This window comes from Thermobia domestica, chromosome 11 (genome assembly GCF_964235325.1).
Source record: "Thermobia domestica chromosome 11, izTheDome1.hap1.1, whole genome shotgun sequence".
Lineage (NCBI taxonomy): Eukaryota > Metazoa > Arthropoda > Insecta > Zygentoma > Lepismatidae > Thermobia > Thermobia domestica.
In genome coordinates this window covers 59,081,031-59,105,829 of record NC_137464.1, presented here as the reverse complement: position 1 = coordinate 59,105,829, position 24,799 = coordinate 59,081,031, and the positions used below count along the sequence as shown (strand labels likewise).

The following is a 24,799-nucleotide window of genomic DNA, read 5'->3' as shown; positions in this document are numbered from 1 at the left end:
TGATCTATTAACACAAAATTTTAGTGTTCCAGATCTTTGTCTCTGTTATTATTGCTATAGTCATAGATCACTGTAATAATAAAATTGTGGAAATGTTTGTTTTAAAAATCGTATCATTATGAATGATTATGGGTTACATCAGCATTGTAATGTAGGTTGGGTCCACTATAAAATTAATATTTTAACATTAATTATTGACACTCAAGCCATACAACTGCTTATACGTAACTTTATTATACAATACCAGGAAAATACAATTTTAAAAAGTTTGAGAGGTATCCTCTACAAAACTTCTTTAATGAAAGAAAGGAAAATAAAACTGCACGAAGTTTCATTTATAGTTTAAGAACTTTAATAAAGATCATATTATACAACACATATATTATTTTCATTATAATTTCTCTATACATATTCATTTAGTGTAAAATGGAATACAGTAAGTTAAAAAAACAAAACTTATCAAACAAACCAGGATAATACAAATAAATTAAGAATGTTTCATAGGTACCCCTCTGCAAAATTGCTTTTTGTAAAAAACGCACGAAGTTTCATTTAGTCCTTAAATTTAAGTCAAGATTATACTAGGTATATAACATATAGACCCAGATTGTTTTCGGGGGGGGGGGGGTAAAGTGGTTCAGTTTAGAACGTTCATCTCTGGTCTACATGGGTTTCCTTAGAATTTTCCCGTTTCCTCCTACTTTCTTCATTCTACTATTTCATTGTCTCTAATCATTTCAGTATCGTGTGGCCTACAAGACATAAAAGTGGAACTTAAAACTGTAAGATTTCATTTATATACATTGTTTTTATTTATTTTTATATTCATTAATCGTAGGACAACATGCATTAAGATCAGTTATGTTCAAGAAAATTTACTACTCAAACACATAATTCAGGTAAATACACATAATTTAGAAAGGTTTCGTAGTAATCCTTAACAAAATTTCTTTTAAAACAATGCAGCACAAAGTTTCATTTACAATTTCGGAATTTTAATGCGTGTTATTGTATAATTTTACACATACTTTTTTGGATCAAAAGATCCAATATATTTCAGGCAAAAATTTTCTTGTAGGCCTTATATCTGGAGAACTACATATAGTGTAGCCAAACCAAAACCATCACTTAACTCTGTATAATGTGCTTATTCCGTAAAATATACGAAAACTCGATTTGAGGGCCATTCAAAAATTTTGTGGCCTCTGATCCAAAAAAATTGAATATATTTCATTCAAACAAAAAGATTCTTGTACGCCCTATATTTGAAGAACTACATAAAATGTAGCCAAACCCAAATTATCACTTAACTTAGTATGATATGCTTGTTTCGTAAAAAAAAAAAAAAAAAAAAAAAAAGCTCGATTTAGAGACAGTTGAAAAATTTTGTGGTCCTTGTTACAAAAAATCCAGTCTATTTTATTCAATCAATGTTTTCTTGTACATATCTGGATAACTACATATACTGTACCCAAATTTAAACTATCACTTAACTCAGTACCGTATGATGTACTTATTCCGTAAAAATGCGAAAACTCGATTTAGGGGCCGTTCAAAAATTGTATGACCCCTGATCTAAAACTTCCAATATATTTCACTCAATCAAACATTTTCTTGTAAGCCCCATGCTTGGAGAACTGCATATAATGTTCCCAAACCCAAACTATCACTTAACTTAGTATAATGTGCTTATTCCGAAAAAAAAAAAAAAACGATAACTCGATTTAGAGGCTGTTCAAAAATTCTGTGGCCCATAATCTAAAAAATCCAAAATATTTCATTCATTCAAACATTTTCTTGTACGTCCCATAACAGGAGAACTACATTTAACGTAGCCAAACCGAAACTATCACTTAACTCAGTATGATGCGCTTATTCCGTAGAAAAATCGAAAACTCGATTTAGGAGCCGTTCAAAACTTTTGTGGCTCCTGATCTATAAAATACAATATTTTTCATTCAATCAAACGTTTTCTTGTACGCCTTATATCTGGAGAACTACATACAGTGTAACCAAACTCAAACCATCACTTAACTCAGTATGACGTGCTTATTCTGTAAAAAGATACGAAAACTTAATTTAGAGGCCGTTCAAAAATTTTGTGGCACCTGATAAAAAAAAACTAATTATTGGCCAAGATCGCAATCTTTTGATACCTATTTTGGATTATTCCTAAATTTCTTCGCCAAGATCGCAATCGTTTGATGCGTTTTTTTTTATCATTCCTAAAATTCGTGGCCAAAATCAGAATCTTCTAATCTATTTTTTTAAATCATTCCTAATATTCTTGTTTAAGTAACTAGTTCATATTAGCTTTCCTATCCTAAATGAACAAAACTAAAAATACAAATCATTGAATAACGCAATGTTTTTTTTTTTTTTGTTTTTTTTTAAATAATAACTGTCTAACAGTTTCCACAACCGACTTAACAATTTGAGTTTATCGGAATGTCTGGTGAAGCCAACATATAAAGTTAGTTAGAGAAACTGTTACACAGTTAAGAAACTTATTGTTTTTTAAAAATAAACTTTTTTATTTATGTTTGCTCTATACATGTTTATTGATGAAATACATAATAATCGTATTTCTTTATTCACATACTTTTTTTCTACGAAATAATTCGGGCTGGAAGAATGAAACAAAAAGCTGAATGTCCTTTTTCGTTTCTCAGAGACCAATGAATGTCAAATCGTACCTGAAAAATAAATTAAAACAATGCAATATTTTGAAGTGATTTTGTTTTAATGGTAAATAAGAAAGGGAACAGAATAATTTTGCTTCAAATTTCTAGACTAGAAAAAATTTTAAAAAAAGTATAATTATCTATTATTATATTTATAAACAAATTATTGTATACTGTAAAGCATTCGATTTTTTTTTAAATGACGAAAGTCCGTTAAACAAAGCTTAACATTAGATATGGAAATGTAATACATTGACGTGCGACTATTCCCGTACCCAAATAAATCTCACAAAACCCAAATAACCCAAAACCTAAATAAATCTTCGACAGGGACTACAAAACTTCCCATAAGGTAGAATACTAAAACTAGTTACCTGTTAAAGTTTTTGGAAAGATTCTCAGATTTATCAATTGTTTGTTTGAACTGTCAAGAATTTTTTTTTGAGTCCTTACAGATGAAGCTTTCTGCTATTTTCACAATGATTTGCTTAAAATTTTCGTATTTCTCAACACAGTTTATAAACTGACGGCTGAGCTGAAAGACATTTGACTATACAGGAAGAGTAAGAAATTCACTGATACGAAGTTACTGACTTCAGAACCCCTAAACTATTATTCGTGTCCCTCTTTATAATTACAATCAATTTAAATATATATTTCGTAACCTCCTGAGACCCTGCGCGTTGCATACAATACGTTTTTCGAACGCTCGTCATGGCTACGAATATTCAAGAACATGCCCGAATCTCGGTTATTGTATTCGAGAATTGTCGAAATTACTGCAGAAAAGGCAGCTGGTTTTTGTTTTTACCTGCAGGTGGCTCTATTGTCTGCTGAAGGCGGGTAGAAGACAATTGGGGCTATGGACGCATCTGATCCAGGTACATTGATTGAATAATTTCTCAGAAAATAAAACATGGTGAAGTAAATTTCAAGTTTAATGATTTACATATTTTATGCTTATATTACGAAGGGAAATATACAATTTTCCTTGTGTATTGTATGCAATACATAGCAATTTGAGACCCAAAGTACTGCATACAATTCGACCCATTACCGATCAATAGGACAGCAGTATGACAAAATGGTTTTTAAATATGTACTATTGGGTCTGTTGTTACCTAATATACAAAATTTTATCAAAAGTTCTTGACAAATAAATGCTCTTGTCTCAAGAGGTTAATCTGAAAAAATCCTAGTAGAATTGGTACAGAATTAATCGGTGGCCTGGTATGACGGTAATATGGCAAGACATCGTCATACACAGGAGGTATCTTGTGAGGTTGCTAATACGAGCAACCTAACAATTCGTATAATTCTAACAAAAATGTTTCTCGCCTATCTGCCTATCTTCTCATTAAATCTATATTCTCTTTCTAGCTTCCTGTATACGCTTTTGTTTGTGTTAAAGAATTGCACTGAAAGAAAACTACAAGACTTATCAAAGTAGAAACACATTAAAATCAAAGAAAAGATAAAATGAATGTTCGAGATTGAGTACTGAAGACCATTAAACCAACTATAAAAATCTGCATTACTACTGCAGAGCTGATTATTGAACAAATTCCCAGATACAGCATAACATTCCCATTTTACACAGGGAAATGTTAACCAACAGGAAAAAGAACAATGTTAACAAAGAATGTAAAAATAGTAGTATTTCACCAAGACTCGTTTAGTTGCTCTCTCAAAGCCAGGTAACTCGAAAAAATGTTTACAACAGTTCGAAATGTCAGGTCAGAGTTATTTATGTATACTCCCTGTGTCTGGATATCAAGATGTGGCAAGAGTTTCCCCTTAGATAATATTCGAAGTGAGGGAACACGAAAATGTACTATAACAATAAAGGAATTGAGAATAGAATCAAGTCTGGAGAGATTTGCAGGTGCTGCCATGGCCCATATGGGAGAGCAGTATTCGATCTTGGGTTCTATTGGAGTTTTATAGAATATTGCTAATGGTGCCCCACTGCATAGTATACTAAATTGATAAAGAAGCCCGAACATACGCATTGAGTTCTTAAGTATTGAGGTGATATGGTCAGAGAATGTGAGTTTCGATTCAAAGATGACACCAAGATCATTATCACTACCAGAATGGGTTGTAGATGAATCGTTAATATGACATTTGGAGTGAACAGAAAACTTTTCTAAAGAAATGATAATATTGTTATATTTTTTACTCTTAAGTTTCAAGTGTCATATTTTACATCAGCCTATAAGGTAATGTATGTCTTCCTGTAGGGCAATCCTGTCATGGAAACACCGTATTTCTCTGTATAACTTACAATCGTCAACAAAAAACAGAAGGCCACTAATATATTAATTCTTGTATATAGGTTTCTGAAGCTGTGTGAAGCTTTCATTCCTTAATTATATATCAATGTCAAAATTTCAAATTTTTACCGACTTATCCACCGTTCATAATTCTAATAATACCATCATGAATGCAAGTTGTATTACTCACCTGTGGATAAAAACGAAGAACTTTGAAGGTTTTGTGGTAAACATATTCTTCATCTTTCTTCAAAGGGAAATTGACCCTTTCCCCTTTCAATGTATAAATATCATTATTAGTACTTGTTCTATGGAATCCTGGGAATGGGAAAGGAGCCCCAAGTATATAGGCGTAGACGTAGTTTACCAGCTCGTTTATGTCTTCATCTACAGAGTAGAAAAATGTATAATTTTTATATGATTGTGAACTTAACTGATGTTTGATTTTAAGCTTGGCAAGCTTATTTGAAACTTGCTGTTGACTTTTAACATAATTGTTATTTACAGTGAAACTATATAGACAAGATGAACCTTTTCTATCTACAATATTGTAAGACAATCGAACGGCCATTTAGGACAACGCACAATGATGTTAGTGAGATACAGTTACAAAGAGTTAGAAATTTGATATTGTGAGCAAAAGATAGAAGGTAGTTTAGTCTACAGAGATGCAGACACGAAATATGAAAAGCGTCTCTCTCGTCTGGGTGTGTTATGAAAGTGATGTCTCGTCTCAAAAAATGGATCTGTTTCTATTGGAAGAGTTTCGTCTCGTCCCGAATTTTGTCTGAAAATTCTGACTTTTTCCGTCTTTGTGCGCAAATCTACTCTAATCTTATTAGGATCTTGCAAATAGGACTTACAAAGATGGTAATGATTATACGAGCATTACTACACGCAATGACTCTTCAACGAAAGCGAATTTGTAAACTCTTGTCTTTTGCAACGTGTAGCTATAACGATTGTTTCGGTCTAAACATTGTTCGGCGTAAGCTCTAAACTGCGATAAACAAAGCCACGTGAAACTAAATATCGCTGATTTGCTGTTGTCCTACCGACTCCGCTTGTACTCCTCCGCAAAATAGTTCATGTAATTGCATTATTACTTTTACTATGAAGTTTCATATAAAACTGCTATATTATTATAAATGACAAAAATATAATAGGATTATCTAATAATACTGCAATCGAGTGTGGCTAATGAAACAATAGAAATAAACACTAAGCATGCGCATTAATTATGGCGCCAACTCAACTGTGGACGGGTGTTCTGCTTTTAAAGTCTGAAAGATGACTGGCATGAATCCCGGTTCCGCGAGTGTTGTGGGGAAACACCAACAAGGCAAACCTTTACTCACTAAGCAACAACTGTTTACGAGCGAAATTCAAATACTTTTTTTTAATCTTTCGAGTTTCTTTTCTTTCTTTTCTGCTGCTGCTGTAAGTATCTGGACAACACGAGAAAGTACTTAACATCTTAACGATTAACAGTGTATTACGTCTGTCCGTTATTCTATAATTAATTTTGCAATACTTAGCTGGAGCTATTATCTCACTGTGTTTGTTAATGAAGTCAATCTTCATAGGTAAATGTGACTTTAATGATGGCTATGCCTATCCCATTTTCTTCTATTGAAACAAAGGTATATAATTGTAGAATGCTAGAACTTACATATCACATCGTTAGATAGCACCAAATATCCTTCAGCAGATGATATCTGTCTTTTGCAATGTGTTTTTCTTCTTCTTGAACAATACTGACCATAAGTTTTGATCTTAAGGATGAAAGTAGGTTTTACGTGTATGTGAACATATCATTATATGCAAATTTATATCAATTGCAATGAAAAGTACAAGTTACTTCCAATGTGTTCTTGTAAAATCGAAGTCACTTTTAAAATAGCAGTGACAAGCAAATACAATGAAACATGTTAAAGGTAACAATGAAACATGTTAAAGGTAGGCCTTCTGGTAATATTTGTCTGTATATATGTGGACCAATGTAGATATTGAAAGAGTGATAATCAGCGAACAACATATGGCAGCACGTCTATTTATTTATTTATTTCCTTTCCTTTCGAAAAAAAATCAATACCCTAGTGAAATTCAAGAGGTGGGTGTTAGAACTTTATCCCCAAAAAATAGTTTAGTATTTTTGCTTCTAAAAGGTAAGTTTAAAAGACACTGTAGGTTTACGGTATTTATTAGTGATAGACACACTTCTACACTTGTATTAAACTTACGATATGAATAAGTTGGAACATTTTGTATGGAAACAAAGCTGATAAACTTACACTGAATTCACTATTATATCTTTATAAATTTGTATAGATGATAGATAATCATACATTTATATGGAGATACGAATTGTCAATTTTGGGTGGAGCTTATTAATCAGGTTTTCACTTATAGTTCTTATTATTTAGAATATGTTCATGTTTAAGTCAGTTGATAATGTTCCAAGAGCATTGTCAGAACGAATTTAAAACGAATACAGCAATAGAGCGGGAAGAATAACTGTGATTGTTTCTACATGTAAATCTTTTTATCCACACCTTGTTCTGTTTCACGCAAAAATGTTCAAAATCTTATTTTTCTATGACTTACAGTTCCCGTAATATGGCTCCTTCAACCTCGAAATTTGAACTTTTTCGCCAATATCTGGGGCATGGTGGCCAGTTGGCCAGCGGCTACCGGCTACTATTTGATACCAAATGTTCAACATCCTCTTTGGTATTGATCAGCACTAATATGATCTCAGTATTATTTACAGTTCCCGAGATATGGTTCCTGAAATCTCTCGAAATAGGAACTAATTTTTTGGCCAATATCACGGAAACGGTAAGTCATAGAGAGATGATATTGATGTTGCTCAACACCTAAGAGGATATCGATATTAACTGGTGGCTATTAGCCAACTGGCCACTGGACAAACCAGTGGCGAGTTGGGCAGTGGTTACCGGTTACTCTTTGGTACCAAAACATTTACAACTCTCTTCGATCAACATCAATATCATCACTCTATAACTTATGGTTCCCGAGATATAGCTCCTTAAATCTCCTTGAATAGGTAATTTTTTGGCCAATATCTCGGGAACGGTAAGAGTGACGTGAAAAATTCCACCACTTTTTCAGATAGTTTCTGATGCTCTGTCGAATGGAGGACTCAAAATTGAAAAGAAAACGCAAAAAAAAAAAAAAAAAACAGACAGACGGACAGACAGACATATAGACGTAGAGAATTCAGTAACGAACTTTTTAAGTTCGTTGAAAATGATTTTTTAAAAAAGAATTTAGCATTTTTTTTTCACCATCGAGAGCATACAAAACATGTGTTCATAGTTGAATTATAGCATCAAATTTATACTTACTTCTACGGAGAAATCAGAGTATATATTTCATATACAAAAGTAAGTAATACTACTGAAGTAAAACTATGTTGTTAATTTTCAACATAGAACAAGACAATAATTTATTGATAACAACAAAACAAAGGATACTTTGTACAAACTGTTACTATAAACATAAATATCACAGCATATAGAATATATTATATTATAATAAAAGTAATACATAATTTTATGATGCCGTTTTCTTCTAATTTTTCCTCCCCGAAAAAAAGTTAAAATTACATAAGAAATGTTCTAAAAAGATTTTTAAAACACGCTTTAACAGAAATCCAACGAACCAACCTATCATCCCACTAGTTAACAGTGTCTACGCTTGAATAAATTTCTAATTTTATTTTTTTATACAAATTTGAGGAATACACTGAATCCGATTGAACTATTTTCCAACCTGTACGTCCACGAAGTACTTTGCTCCCACTTTTCTTTCATCAAGAGGGAATAAATATTGTTTTTAGATTTGTTTCCTTTAGAGCCACTGAAGGCAAAGCGATTGAGTTGAATTAATTTTGAGTTTAACGTCCCTTTCAGCAGAGAGGCTATATGAGACGGACCCTACTGATTAACGAAGAATCCGAACCACATGAGCTCCCGCAGGGAATCGAACCCGTATGTCCCACGCTAAAGACTCGTACGCTAACCGCTTAGTCACGTGGGAGCTGTTTAGGGCAAAGCGAGTAGTGGGTCGAAATAAGTAACTAACTAACTAACTAACTAACTCTATGGCCTATGGAACCCGCAGGTTTAGTGCCGCGTTCACAAAAGCTCTCCACTGACTTCTATCCTTAGCTAATTGCATCCAGTTTCTACTTTGTATTCCTATCTCTGCGAGATCCATTTTAATATTGTCCTCCCATCTGCGCCTAGGTCTTCCTAATGGTCGTTTTCCTATGGGTCTTCGAAATGAGTAATGTTATGAAAATTAAGAGCTGGCAGCACAGCAAATTTTTACCTTTTGTAGTTAGTCAATGTGTTTAGTCGAGTTGTGTCTACATGTATTCCGGTAAACACAGTAGGCAACAAGCTTCTTCTTTGAGGGGAAAAAAAAAATTGGAGACCAATACAACCTGTGAAGCACTATGGCTGATTAGATTTGGTTTGGTTTAATTTAGTTTAACGTCCCACGGTTATGCATGCTAGGCTAAAGGAGACGGGGACACCTAATGATTATTGTGTAATCCAAACCATTTTGGTCGTACAACTGTACCCCCAGCGGGATCCGAACCTGGAGCCATGCAAACCGAAGTCAAGCGTGCTAGCCACTAGAACAAGTGGGGGTTCTATGGATGATTAGACAGCTTTTAGTTAGTATGGTATATGGTTGTCACGTTCATGTAAATCACGGTTACTTGAAATTGTTCTAGTTTGGAGTTCAATACCATTTAATTCAAGTAATTTCTCGCCACATCAAAAATAGAGGAACTAGAGTAACATCAAAAAATTATCCCGGAATTGAACTTAGAACCATGCACACAAAAGACATGCGTGCTTAACATCCTTCTCTTTCAATGAAAACACAATACCAGATAACTGCTCTCTGCGCTGACCTAGTGGCTATTGCATGTACCTTTGGTGCACTAGATTCCAGGTTTGAAACCTGGTTAATTCCCATTCTAATGGTTCCGATTTCATCTGAAACTTTAGTTTCACTTCTCATATACCCTTTGTCGGTGCTAAAAAGGGACCTTAGATTCTAATAAAACAATTAATAACAATTAATAAAGAAAACTTAACTCGCCAGACAAATACAGGAAATTCAATGCAAGACCTTAATATGTTATTGCTAGTATTGGAGTCTTTATATTAGTTTATACTTACGTGGTTTAAAAGTGAATTTAGCTTCTACGTCAGCGTTCTTCTTCAGTACGCAAGGAATCTTGTCGCAGGCTGACACCTCGACTCTGGTAACATTTCCAATTAGTTTAACTGAAAGAAACAAAAGAAATGAACTTACTTCTCCTTGTTATTATTTATATGAAATTGCTTTTTAAATAGGATTAGATTACAGGATTTATTTTGTACCCTCTTCCACCAGTTTTTGAAGCCCTTCTTTCTTCACTCGTTTAAAAAAAAAAAAAAAAAAAACTTTAAAAACATTCGTTTCTCTGACTGAATCAAATACTTGTTTTTATTAAGCTTGAGGAAACAAGGAAATATAGGCAGTTGTTAACAATATTTGTTTCTCCTCCCACCTCTCGGATAGTGATGATTTCAGTAGGCCAGGGGAAAATTCCTCTTGCCCCGAGTTGCGAACTTCCCCCGGGACATTTCTCCAATTGTCCTCAAGAAAGATTACTATTCTATTCGTAGTACTACTTTCATTCCCTGTGTGGTGAAATTCACGGGGGTTTCTTCTGAAATTATCACTTATCTCAGACGTTGTCAGATCCCAAGTAGCAAGAAAGATTTCCGCCAGTTGGCGCCTGCTTGGCTTTTGGCTTTCTACGCTTGCATTGAGATGAGTTGATTTTGAGTTTAACGTCTCGCTCAGCAGCAAGGCTATATAAGATGTGGACCTACTGATTAATGTGGAATTCGAACCACATGAGCTTCTGCCGGGAATCGAACACGGGTCTCCCATACCAAGGGCGCTTACGCAAACTTCTTAGCCACGAAGGAGCTCTACGCTTGCATTTTCAATGCGTGCTTTCATACAATCTGCCTTTTGTTGTACATGCAAGCTATGCTTTAGATATCCGCACAGCGTCATAGCAATAGTCATATTGGCTATTGACTTACCGCCAGCGTAAAACACTTTCATCAAGCTTGAACGGAAGACTGAATGCAATGTTGTCTCCATGTAACTTCGTTATTGGAATCCAGCTTGCGGCATGCTTGCATGCTTTCCAATCAAAATGTATGCAAGCTTAGAGTAAGTGGTTTGCAGGTTGTCTCTGCTATTAGGGATATAATGATAAGGTCAATCAATTGTTTGAATATACACCATGCGACAATTGAAATTAGGATTGATTTTTTCCTAGGTAGGTAAGTCATTATGTAAATGTTCTGTAATGCAACCATGTGAGGGATATTTCAGGAATAATTGTTGCAGAGCTCGTTGACATTGAGCGATATTTTGCGTGTAGTAATACTGAATATCATCACGTGTCGTTAAAGTGCGTGAAATCAAAAAAGCAGTGTTGGGTAAGTTACTTGTAAAAATGTAACGCGTTACAAGTTACTTTACTTTCTCTTAAAATGTAACGCGTTACTTGCCCCCAAAAAGTAACTGTTACTTTACTTCGAAAGTAACGCGTTACTAACGCGTTACTTTTAGGTCCGAAACTTTGAATATGTTTAAAAATCTTATTACTTCAATTTTCCGTACTATTACTACCGCTATTATTATTATTATTATTATTATTATTATTATTATTATTATTATTATTATTATTATTATTATTATTATTATTATTATTATTATTATTATTATTATTGCACGTTCTGAATCACTTTATGTAAATGCAAGGACAAATTTTTACTTGACAGCTATATGAATATTTTCATATAATGTAACATTGACTAAAATTCCATACTGCGTTACTCGTAGGGATGGGAGGGGGCGCGGTGGCTCAGTGGTAAAGCGTTCACCACTGGTGCTAGGGGTTCCGGGTTCGATCCCAGCCCCCGCCAAGCAAACCTTGTGGTGGGCAAACACCGTGTGCGTGGGTTTTCTCGGGGTTCTCCCGTTTCCTCCCACTTTCTTCATTCGACCATTTCATTCATTACTCATCATCACCGTCTTCTTTATCCTCACCGGCATAATCGTGGGACGTAAAACTCAAAGATTTCATTTCATTTTCGTAGGGATGGGTTAGGATGAGCAGATTTACTGATTTTCGCAGTACAGTATTGTTTTTCAAAGAGCTGTCCTACGTGTTGCGAAGACGCCTTGAAAATCGAGAAATATCCTTCTTCTTTAAAATGTCGTGCGAAATGTCCAGAGTTAATTTATTTGCAATATCTTAATGTTTCATTCTTTATTCACAATATTTTGAATCAAAGGCACTCTTTTTCTGAATGATGAACCGCTGTTTTTTTTAACACTCCTCAAGAGACTAGGGATGGAGAACAATCAACAAACTATTTTTTACAATACATTGCTGAGAAGGGCTTGTTGATATATCGGTAAAATAGGAAAGGGTTTATTTTTCAACTTATGATAGTGATGATCAAGTTAAGTACCTGTAGAAGTTTCCTTGTGCCGGTCTAAATTTTCTCTCATTTCTTAAAATAATACCACGCTTCGAAAATCATTTTTTTTTTTTTTTTTTACATATACCAACACAAAGTTTCACTGCACGTTCATAAAAATAAACCATTTTGTCATTCATCAAAGCATTTGGAGTTGTGTTGAATTCCTTTAATACTTTTGTTCAGTGTTTCTTCTTTTTAACAAAAACGAACGATAAACTTAAGGTTAACATTAAATGAAATAAGGATATGCGTATTGCCGACGCAGTAAACTACTCGTACTATTATACTTGTGTCCTACTTTTCGTTTGTTAGAATCTGGTCACCCTAGGATGGGCACGAGCGAGTACGAGCGAGTTTTCTTTGAAACTCGATTTGACTAGAAACAGACATCTTTGAGCTCGACCCGAGATCTCGACTCAAAAAATTTCCTCCAACTCGACTCGAATTCGGGTCGAGTTTCGAGTCGAGTCGAGCCAAATCTGGTGTGTAGTTTTGAGTACTCTCTTCAAGTATCTTGCATAAATATAGGTTATCAATGATAGTACTACTACTACTATTACTACAACTTTTATTATTATTATTATTATTATTATTATTATTATTATTATTATTATTATTATTATTATTATTATTATTATTATTATTATTATTATTATTATTTATAACAACACTGTGTTGAAACAAGAAAGATAGGCGGTTTGTATTTGAATACTAAAAAACTAGTTGATTGCCAACCTCGGTAGTCGTGAAGTCTAGGAGTCAAGGACATTGTTCACGAGCTTCTGAATTTGGGTTGAGGGTCTAGATTGAGTATTCGGACTCGAGTCAAACATTGTTAAAAGTTATAGGGCACTGACCAAATATCTTCAAAACTGCTCAGCCCGGGTTTAGAATTGTCAACGACTTGAGCAGCTCGGCTCACAGCTCATTCACTATCGACCCGAACCGAGAAGTGAGCCGAGCCAACAGCTCACCCAACCGAGTCGGCTAGAGCCTTCGGCTCAGATGAGCCGAACCGAGCAGATGGCTCATCCCAACCAAGCCAGCTCCAGCCGATGGTTCACCCCAAGTGAGCCGGCTCGAGCCATCCTCTCAGTTGAGCCGAGCCGAGCTGAGCTTGTTATAAAAAATCTCTTGTGGTCTCGATATCGAGACGAGAAGAGATGCGAGCAGTGTTCCCTCTCGTGAGCAACACTAAAAGTATTCCATATTACTGCTTAGCTTATTCTATATTTCTCATGGCTTTTGCTTTCCAGTGTAATCAGGCCATGATTTCAAAACGAGTTAAAACGAGCGAACCATTTATCAAACTCAACTCGACTCGAAACTTGACGCCAAAAACAGTGAATCGGCTCGGAACTCGACTCGAGAATATTACCTTGACTCGACTCAAAACTCAACTTGAATCTGAATCGAGTTTTAGCTCGACTCTTGCCCATCAATATGCGTTAGAAAATATGATTGCTTATTATTCTTCTGCTAAACTAATTATATAATAATAACCAGGGGCGGATCCAGGGGGTGATCGCCCCCCAGAAGAGAAAACTTTCTTATTTTATATATATACGGTGTAGTCTAAATAAAACCCATTCCAAACTTTGAAGTCCTTAAAAGTAGCAGTATGACAACCCCCCCCCCCCAAAAGTCGGTCCTGGATCCGCCCCTGATAATAACAATGTTGTTATGTAAAATTAAAAATACAGAATATAGAGTAGCATTATAATATAACTAATAAAATGAGAACACATTAACTGAAGGTGAATCAAAACTTGCCAGTAATTTTAAAATCGATACATGATTTTCAAAGCTAGTTGTTCCAAACTCTATAATCAACGGAACTCTAGGATATGCAAACTGATCTGAAAGAACTCCAATATTACATACCATCAACAAACTATTTTCTAGTAATAAAGTAGGTCTGCTCAAAGAACACAGTTTATTCAAATTAACCCCTTACTGTATATCGTTAATTATGGCACCCTAGTTGTTGATAAATATTTCCCGCCGGGCCACCACTTTACTTTTAAATTCTGTCCACCATCATCTTCAGCTTTTAAGAAGAAGTATCTTTCAAATGTTCGAACGGTAAAATATTTTCGTTCTCCATCTTTATAAACAGAACACCAACCAAAGTAATATAAACTATCGGTACAATTGCACTCGTTGTTCACTCACTGAATGGACTTGGAGCTGTCAAAATCTATGACAAAACATTCCAGGTGCTTGCAATCAATACACATGATTTCCCTGAGGCTGTCCTCATCTTCCAAAAACAGCAAGTGGTACTATGATCTTATCTGTTTCTTTGAGTGCAAGTGACTAACTGTTGGTCACTGACATCGTTGATGCTCTATTGCTCCATTCCGAGAAATTCACTTACAGGAAAGAAACATTTGTTTCCGAAAAATATATAATATACATATATTGTAGTTGCTCATCCGAAATGTAACGCGAAAAAAGTAACGCAAACTAGGTACGTTACTTAAAAATTTGTAACGCGTTACCGTTACCGTTACTTTGGAAAAATGTAACGCGTTACTAGGAAACGTTACTTGCGTTACGTTACTTCCCAAGGCTGCAAAAAAGTCAATATCGTTTTATGCGCGTCTGGGTGCATCTGTTATGGAAACATTTTATACACTGCAGAAAGTATATGGCGATAGTTGTTTATTCCGTACGTGTATATTGCAATAGTACATGCGTGAGTAAAGAACGGAAGTCAATCTGGTTGGAGCAAGGACAGCAAAAACACTGAAAGTGGCTGAGAAAGTAAGAACCATCAGTACTGAAGACCGAAATGGGAGGCTTCGAAACCTTGCTAAAGAGTTCAAAATAAACACTGAACTTACAATTCAAATGGTAAGTCAGTTAATGAAAACAATATCCTTACAACAGGACAAGTTGATCACTGTTGAGAGCTGACTTTTACCGCCAATTTTTTGTTTAATATTTCAAAGGACGATACATTAATTTTTCAGTATGATCCGTTGATAAACTGTCAAAATGAAAACTGAAAGTTTTCGAACTTCTCACAAGCCAAATTAATTGGATCAGACAAAAATCGAGACTTTGCATTTTTTAAACGACAATGAAAATATTGTGAACAAGGAATTTTTGTCTCCAGGACTGGCTGTTATGGCTGGACTTTATCGCGAAACATTGAAACACTTAGTATAAAGAGTAACACTTTGTAGGATCCTAGTATCAACGTGATGACACTGGTATTTTCCTCATGACAATACTGCAAATCAGTGTTGGTAAGTAACGTAACGCAAGTAACGCGTTACTTGTAACGCGTTACATTTTTCCAAAGTAACTGTAACGGTAACGCGTTACAAATTTTTAAGTAACGTACCTAGATTGCGTTACATTTCGGATGAGTAACTACAATATATGTATATTTTTTTTTTTCGGAAACAAATGTTTCTTTCCTGTAAGTGAATTTCTTAGAATTAAACAATCCAGCATGAACTATGTATGTCAGTGACCGACAGTCAGAGACACACAGAGAAACAGATAAATTTATAGTGCCACTTGCTGTTTTTTGAAGATGAGGACAGCTTTTGGGAAATCACGTGTACTGATTGCAAGCACCTGGAAGATTTTGTCGTAGATTTTGACAGCTCCAAATCAATGCATTCAGTGAGTGAACTAGGAGTGCAATGATACCGGTAGTCTATTTTACTTTAATTGGTGTTGTTTTTATAAAGAGTAACACTTTGTAGAACGAAAATATTTTACTGTTCGAACATTTGAAAGAATACTTTTTTCTTAAGAGCTGAGAATGATGGTGGACAGAATTTAAAAGTAAAGTGTCTGAAGTGTCCCGGTGGAAAATATTTATCAACAACTAGGGTGAAATAATTAACGATTTACAGTAAGGGGTTAATATGAATAAACTGTTTTGATGAGCAGACCTACTTTATTACTAGAAAATAGTTTGCTGATGATATGTAATATTGCTTATCCTAGAGTCCCCTTGATTATAGAGTAGTGTAATGTTTCTCTATATTCTTTATTTTTAATTTTACATAACAACATTGTTATTATTATATAATTAGTTTAGCAGAATAATTATAAGCAACAATTTTTTCTAACGCATAGGGATGAGCACGAGTCAAGCTAAAATTCGACTCGACTCGAATTTAAGTCGAGTTTCGAGTCAAGTCAAGGGTAATATCCTCGAGTCGAATTCCGAGCCGATACAGTTTTTTGCGTCGAGTTCCGAGTCCAGTCGAGTTTGATAAATGGCTTGTTCGTTTTAAGTCATCTTGAAATCATGGCCTGATTACACTGGAAAACGAAAGCCATGAGAAATGTAAGCTAAACAGTAATATGGAATACTTTTAGTGTTGCTCACGAGATGGGACACTACTTGCATCTAGTCTCGTCTCGATAACGAGACCACAAGAAATTTTTTATAACAAGCTTAGCTCGGCTCGGCTCAACTGAGAAGATGGCTCGAGCTGGCTCGGCTTGGTAGGGATGAGCCATTTGCTCGGTTCGGCTCAATGAGCCGAGGGCTCTAGCCGAGGCGGGTGAGCTGTTGGCTCGGCTTACTTCTAGGTTCTGGTCGATAGTGAATGAGCTGTGAGCCGAGCTGCTCGAGTCGTTGACAATTCTAAACCCGAGCCGAGCAGTTTTGAAGATATTTGGCCAGTGCCCTATAACTTTTAACAATGTTTGGCTCGAGCCCGAATACTCAACCTAGACCCTCAACCCAAATTCAGAAGCTCGTGAACAATGTCTGACTCCTAGACTTCACGACTACCGAGGTTGGCAATCAACTATCTTTTTAGTATTCAAATACAAACCGCCTATCTTTCATGTTTCAACACAGTGTTGTTATAATAAATAATAATAATAATAATAATAATAATAATAATAATAATAATAATAATAATAATAATAATAATAATAATAATAATAATAATAATAATAAAAGTTGTAGTAATAATAGTAGTAGTAGTATCACTGATAACCTATATTGTCTATGCAAGATACTTGAAGAGAGTACTCGAAACTACACACCAGATTTGGCTCGACTCGACAAGAAGCTTTGCTTTTTATATACCCTTGCTTTTTATATACAGTGTTATTATAATTAATAATAATAATAATAATAATAATAATAATAATAATAATAATAATAATAATAATAATAATAATAGCGGTAGTAATAGTAGTACGGAAAATTGAAGTCATAATTTTTTTCACATTTTTAAAGTTTCGGACCTAAAAGTAACGCGTTAGTAACGCGTTACTTTCGAAGTAAAGTAACAGTTACTTTTTGGGGGCAAGTAACGTGTTACTAACCCGTTACATTTTAAGAGAAAGTAAAGTAACTTGTAACTCGTTACATTTTTACAAGTAACTTACCCAACACTGCTGCAAATCACAAAGTTTTGGTGGTGAACGAGTTTTTAGCCCGCTAGGGAACCTGTATGTGTCATCAGACCCAGCCTATTTATTGGTTCTACATCGTGTGCGTGGGTTTTCTCGAGGTTCTCCCACTTCCTTCATTCCACCATTTCATTCATTACTCATCATCACCATCTCTTTTAGCCTAACCGGCATAAGCGAGGGACGTAAAGCTCAAAGATTTCATTTTCATTTCCTATTTATTGGTTCTGGCTCTGCATTGTGTTTTTTGTTTCTTAAACCGAAAATTGCAAGGAAAAAAATCTATTTTGATGATATACATAGAATCAAAAAGGCTATGACATGGATTTTAAAAGGATTTCTAAAAAAAAAAAAAAATCCAGCACAACTAAGTAGTATGCAACGACGTATGGATGCAAGAGAGTTCAATTTTAAACTATCCAAAATAAATATCTTTCTATGAATACTTGTTTCCTGTTATAGCACCAGTATCAATTTGAAATTGCCGCACTATCTATGACTTACTTTGCAATTTACTGGTCAATAGTCTGTTTTTAAAAAATAGTTTTGCAATACATCTATGTCATTACAGTAATACGAATGTACGAACTCTATTATTAGTAGAATGTTTATTGTCTTTTGAATTAACAAAATATATTTAGTATTTGTGGTTTAATATTAACATTGCATATAGTTATGCTTAAAGAAAAATGCAAGTTCAATGGAACACTTGTTCAGTGGGCAAATGAGACAATTAGCTAAATGTTAACTCTTTAAAATTGATATAAACAAGTGTCTATTACTTGAAACACACAGCGTATACCATAGTTGTATTGTGTCTAAGACAGATCATCTGAAGAAACTAAAAGTAGCAAAAAGAATATAAAAAAAAAAAAAGAAAAAAAAAGAAAAAGATGTCTGAAAACCGTCATAAAAATGGTTTGTTCAAGATTCTAACACTTTCGATTTTCATAGTTTTATCTTGAAAAATCAAGGGCACTATACAGGATGTTAATGGCTACTGTGTTATGAAATGAAATTTATTCTCTATATGTTCATTGAAACGTATAACATTGTAAACCCTATAGTTTCCGAGTGAGAGGCCTGTAAAATCGGGAGAGAAACAACTTTATAGCAATTTTTCTTCGACAAGCAATCAACTTACGGGTGGTAATTCCGCACTATCGAAACTGCAGCTAGTATACATACGCAATAACTGCTCATGGTGTTTCTGAAATTTGTGTGTTCCCCAAAAGTTTTATCAATCGCATAATGGATTAGTATATTCACTAAAATAGGGCACAAATTTTTACAGAATTTGGTCTCTATCTGGTATTTTTCAAAAGCCAATTCTTTGGGTAGAGTAACGCTCAATTCTTTATCGCCAAACTAAAATATTTGGCCACAATGGCGACGTAAATTTCGAACCATGCGCTAAGGATATGGTGTTAATTCACGTCATTTTCGCCTAGATGAATATTCTCTCCTAGAAATACCTTATAATCCGTTAAATTGTACTATGCAACACAAATGGCTTCTATCCGCGAGATTCGTTGTATATCTACATAGGGGAGCGAGCATGATGGATTAGTGGTAAAGTCCTTATCTCTGGTGCATAGGTTCTCTGGTTTGATCCCTGGTCAAGTAAGTTTGTGTCTGTGAGTTTTCTCGGGATACTCCCCTTTCCTCCTACAATCTCGTTCCATCAATTTTTCCGTCATCATTCACTTGCGTCAATCAGCCATGTACCTTGCCTTAAAGGGCATTACTGTGGACTGTTAAACTAAAGGATATAACTACATAATCACTTTGGCGTTACTCAACCATACACAACATCTGAAACTTCGACTATTGAGACTCTGATTATAATATCGAATTGTTCATCCGTGATTTCGGGATTCGTAAACAAGGAGTACGATAGGGAAAACACCACCCAAATACTTATACAGAATGAAAATCGATTACACAGTTTGACACAGACTTTCGTACACTGTAAACAATTATGGTTAACTGACCGATTACCGTCAATTCAGACTGTCAATCGATTACTCTAAAATTTATGGTATTTGTGTGAAAGTTATAGAAATAATCGCATAAATACGGCCTCTTTATAGCATATAACTATAAATTTTACAGTAATACTGTAAATTTCAGAGTAATCAGCTGGCAGCCAGAATTGACGGTAGTAAGCCAGAATCCATTAAAAAAAAACTTACTATCTACAGTACAAATTTTACAATATGTCAATCGGTTTTGAAACTGAAAACAGCAAACTTTCATCATTTCTGTTCAGAACCGAGAGATAGTGATTGAAACAATACTTACTCTTGAGATCCTTAATCTATATGAAGAAACCGTAGCATAATATGATTTTTCTTTTACCGTTTCCAACTCTATGCAGTTCAACATTTTAACTACAGCTACTATTATATTTCTACTGCTTCTGTTATTAGCAGAGAGCAGGTGAACACTAATAAAATTTTCGTTGGAATCTGTCCAAACTTTAGGGGAGGGGTCCAACACTACAAGCCACTACGTGTATGTAGTATTGAATGGGTATTATTCTGCACCCGAAAAGACAATAAGTAGTTGTAAAATACTTCTACTTATATTTTCAGAAATAAATGATAGAACTAGATTGTTTTTATAGGTGAAAAATATAAAGGAAAAGAAGTATTTATGTTCCACGTTTATGTCGGCTAACTTAAAGGAGACGATGATGATGAGAAATGAAGGAAATTGTAGAATCAAGAAAGTGGGAGGAAACGGAAGATCCCTGGGAAGACTTACGCACACTGTGTTTGTCCACCACAAAACTCACTTGGCATGAGATGGAATCCAACCAAGAAACCCACGCACCAGAGTGAGCGCTCTACAACTGAAAGACAGTTGAGTTGAGTTGATTTTGAGTTTAACGTCCAGTACACCAACGAGGCTATATGAGACGTGGACCTACTGATTAACGTGGAATTCGAACCACATGAGCTTCTACCGGGAATCGAACCCGGGTCTCCCACGCCAAAGGCGATGAACTACAGCAGTCCCCTATAAAAGAAAGAGTATAGATCAAGTGTGAGAAGATATTTTCGTTCTAGATCCATCTTTTCCCTATTAAACAAGAGTAGCTTTATTAAGAAAATATACAAATATATGTGGAGTTTGGAAGTTTTTTTCGGTGTGCCCCTGGTAGAGATATTAGGTTGATATAAAATTATTCTTGTTACACTGATGCAATTAAAGTAGAAAAAGAACGTTTATCTCCTATAATTTTTATTTACCCTGATACCTGCCTCGACAGATAGACCAGCAGACATAGTGTAATTTTTTTACATTTACATATCAAAAGCTGAAAGTCTAATAAGGAAAAAAGGGAAATGCCGTGAAATATAGAAAAGAAGGACGGAGACTAATCAAAATATAAGACTGGTGAATAGAGCGGAAGGCATGAGGACGTCCGTCCGTGCTTGGCAGTGAAGTATACAGGACAAATGTTCGAGATATTATGTGCGACACAAATATCTCAAGAGAAACAATAATTTTACATTAAGAAATGCTAGTAACTATAATAATAATAATAATAATAATAATAATAATAATAATAATAATAATAATAATAATAATAATAATAATAATAATAATAGGGTGGGTGCGCTATATATGGAATACGTTCTTAATATGAAATACCAGACTATTTCGTCTACTATGTGCTGCCGCCGAGAAGACTTTACGTAAACTTGTACACAGTGACACCCTCAGTCTGCGCATGAGTGGTTTGCTGCCGAACGATAACAAAACATTTTCTTTTGTTGCAGAATATTTTTCTAAAGAACTTGAGTTTTTCGGACGTACCCTTCCAAGCTGCTGAATGTACGCAAAAAGGCATGTATTATCTTTGAGTTTGTGATGTTTAGATTACATATATAGTATACCATAAGGGCATAAAGATACAGCACACTGAGAATCACGTAAACGTGTGTAGGAAGAGAACTATCCAAAATAGCAATTTCCCTAATATCGAATACTAGCAGGATCCTAATATGGAATATTCCTAAATAGGTTCATACGTATGTGAACTAGAAGTGAATAAGAATAACTGAATTGTAAGATATATTATAGTCCGAGTCACTCGAATTGGCGTATGGCGTCAACCAATAAACTTGCAGTGCGCTGTTGGCAAACCTTCAGTGAGATTTCTAATCGTTCGTAAATGACCATAAATATGAACAAAATCAACTACGAAAGATTAAATTTCGTACTGAAGGTTTGGAATCAGCGCACTGCGAGCTTATTGGTTGACTCCATACGCCAAATCGAGTGACGCTGACTGACAGGCCTGACATATTATTTTAGACCGAGCGTCAGCGAACGTCTTCTAGTCGATACGTTTGGCATTTGTGTTGTCTGTCTGTGTGTCTCGCGATAACGCCTGAACGCGTGAAACGATTTGAATGAAATTTTCACAGATTAGTTATTAGTTCAAATGTCCCAAATACCGTGTCGTCTACAGTGCAAAGTGAAGAGAACAGCACGACAGTACCGATTGAAATAGTGAGTCTGGTACCACAGCATTGCAGCATTGTGAGTCCACAACTACAGCCACAGCATTGCAACACATTTGGTCAAAAGCCAGGTGAGGCTAAAGTAGTTACGAACACTCTATACAAAAATGATTTAGAAGGTGCCTCTACCTCATCACAACGGGCCTTTACCTCATCTCTGTGAGTAGTTAAAAAATGTTTAACTTTCCAAGCCCCTCCAAAAAAAAAAAAAAAATCAATCGAAACAGCCAAAGATAAGGACATCAAGTGGCTACAAGCTAGAAAGTTAATCTGAAGAGTCAGTGAGTGATTTGAACGAAGATCGTGATAGTTTAAGTGATCCTACTGATGATGATGATGAGGAGGAGGAATGTGAACATTGTGGTAAATTATGGTCGCTTAGTGCAGGGTAGAGACATTGGTTAAAGTGGACACTTTGTAAAAGATGGTCCCACGAAACGTGTCCCATGAAAGATGGAGAAAAATATGTTTGTGGCCAGTGTTTTGCAAAGCAAAACTGAAATTAAAAAATTGTACGCCTTGAAAGACACTAATCCAGTATGTTTGAACTTTTTCTTTATATAGGGCATTTTTGTATACTTTATTTGTCGCACGTACATGACATCGGAAATTTGCTTCATAGTTTGCTTCATCAGAAATTTCGTTTTACAAGCATTTTACAAACATAGGCCTAATGAATAAGTCCAGTCAAGTTCGATAATTATCTTTGTACTACGTAGAATTCTGGTATTTCTGCTGTTTAATATTTTAATTATCTTAAGAATGTTATGTAATTTTTGTTTATTTGTCTTATAGACCTATAGGCCGCAATGCCTACAAGGCGACATTTGGATAATTCGAGCATGGGCACGATCACTGCTCAGACCGCCCATTCTGAGTGAGGTTTTCCCTTATTTTCCTCCGTCCCATCAGGCGTATGAAGAGATGGTACTTTTCTGGAGGCCGGACCGAGTCCTTTTCAATTCGTAGACTTATATTAAGGGCCTATGTGATTTCGGAGTTCGAGGCTTGAACACTTCATATGCTTCTTTCCTTGAACTAATTAATATCTAAGTAAATTTATTCCTCAAATAAACAAATAAATTGCTCGAATACATCGCCCATGCTCGAGTTGTCTAAATGTCGTATTGTAGGTAGACACATACATTTGTTCTAGTATTCCATTTTAAGAACAGGTAGTGTTTCATATTAGGAGCGGGGTGTGCCTAATATGGGAAATTGAGTTCCTTTCAATTTTGTAATATTGTAAAAAATCAATAATGTGGAACACACTTTCATACTTGTATTTTGTTTTGCAAAGGTACCACAAGTATTATGATGTATGATATTTTTATTCTGGAATAAGCATTTCTGAGAAATGAAGAAGAAACAAAAAGTATTCCATGTTCGATGCCTTTTCCCTAATAATACACTTTTATTTTAAGTGCTGTGAACACCTCATAGGCAAAAATACAACACTATGTTAAAACCATTATAAAATCATTTTAAACAAACCAAAAAAAATGTACAATAGAATGAATATTAAGGGGCCCATCAATGCAGATACATGCATGAAGAAACGTTCCAACTTCCTTGAAAAGCTATAAAACCACAGACAAGTTTATCGTGTATGGCCTCGGTTATGCAGGTTGAAAGTTTTCAAAATTTGTAAGCATTCCGATTCCTGATGGTTTTGCCGATCTTCATGCGTGTGTATGTGCTCATTCATGTAACATGGTTGTTTTGGTGTCCCGACAAAACGTACCACTTGAGTTTTCGCGACAAAACGTACCACTTTTGACGACCTGTCATAAATGACAACCTGTCCTGGACTAATTAAAACATTTCAGATATTAATCCGCGACAAAACGTACCACTTAAAGGAAAAAATTGACCTTGAAATGTCAGACATTTAGTTCGAGGTCCGTGGTGGTTAATAAAATTTACTTTCACCAAAGGTTTTCCTGGGGAGGGGGGGGATAGGCCTCCTCGCTACTGAGAAGAACTCTACAGAGACAGAGATGTGCGGCGCAAGGAAATAGAAAAGAGCCTAACAACTGTAAAGAAGTGGTGTTAGAAAAAGAAACACTCAAGATGCTTGACGGTACTTCTTTTCTGTTAGCTGATGACAGAGAAGAAAATAGAATTATATATATATATATATATATATATATATATATATATATATATATATATATATATATATATATATATATATATTGTGGCGATAAGGGCAAAGAGAGTTTGGAACGCTTTAATCATTTTTTCATGAGTGGTACTTTCGAGTGCTCTAGTAAACAGTTTTCTCAGATTCA

The 24,799-nt window shown here is 35.0% G+C and overlaps 1 protein-coding gene across 1 annotated transcript in view; it reads right to left on the bottom strand.

Annotated features, from left to right (window-relative positions):
• Window positions 1–350: 350 nt before the first annotated feature.
• Window positions 351–24,799, bottom strand: part of LOC145663579 (NPC intracellular cholesterol transporter 2 homolog a-like) — a 45,517-nt gene continuing 21,068 nt past the window's right edge. The window contains exons 2-4 of the mRNA XM_081729693.1: window positions 10,186–10,293; window positions 5,151–5,347; window positions 351–2,696 (exon numbers count right to left, since the gene is read on the bottom strand). Coding sequence (XP_081585819.1) covers window positions 2,610–2,696; window positions 5,151–5,347; window positions 10,186–10,293 — 392 coding nt within the window. The 3' untranslated portion in view covers window positions 351–2,609. The remainder of the gene's footprint in view (window positions 2,697–5,150; window positions 5,348–10,185; window positions 10,294–24,799) is intronic.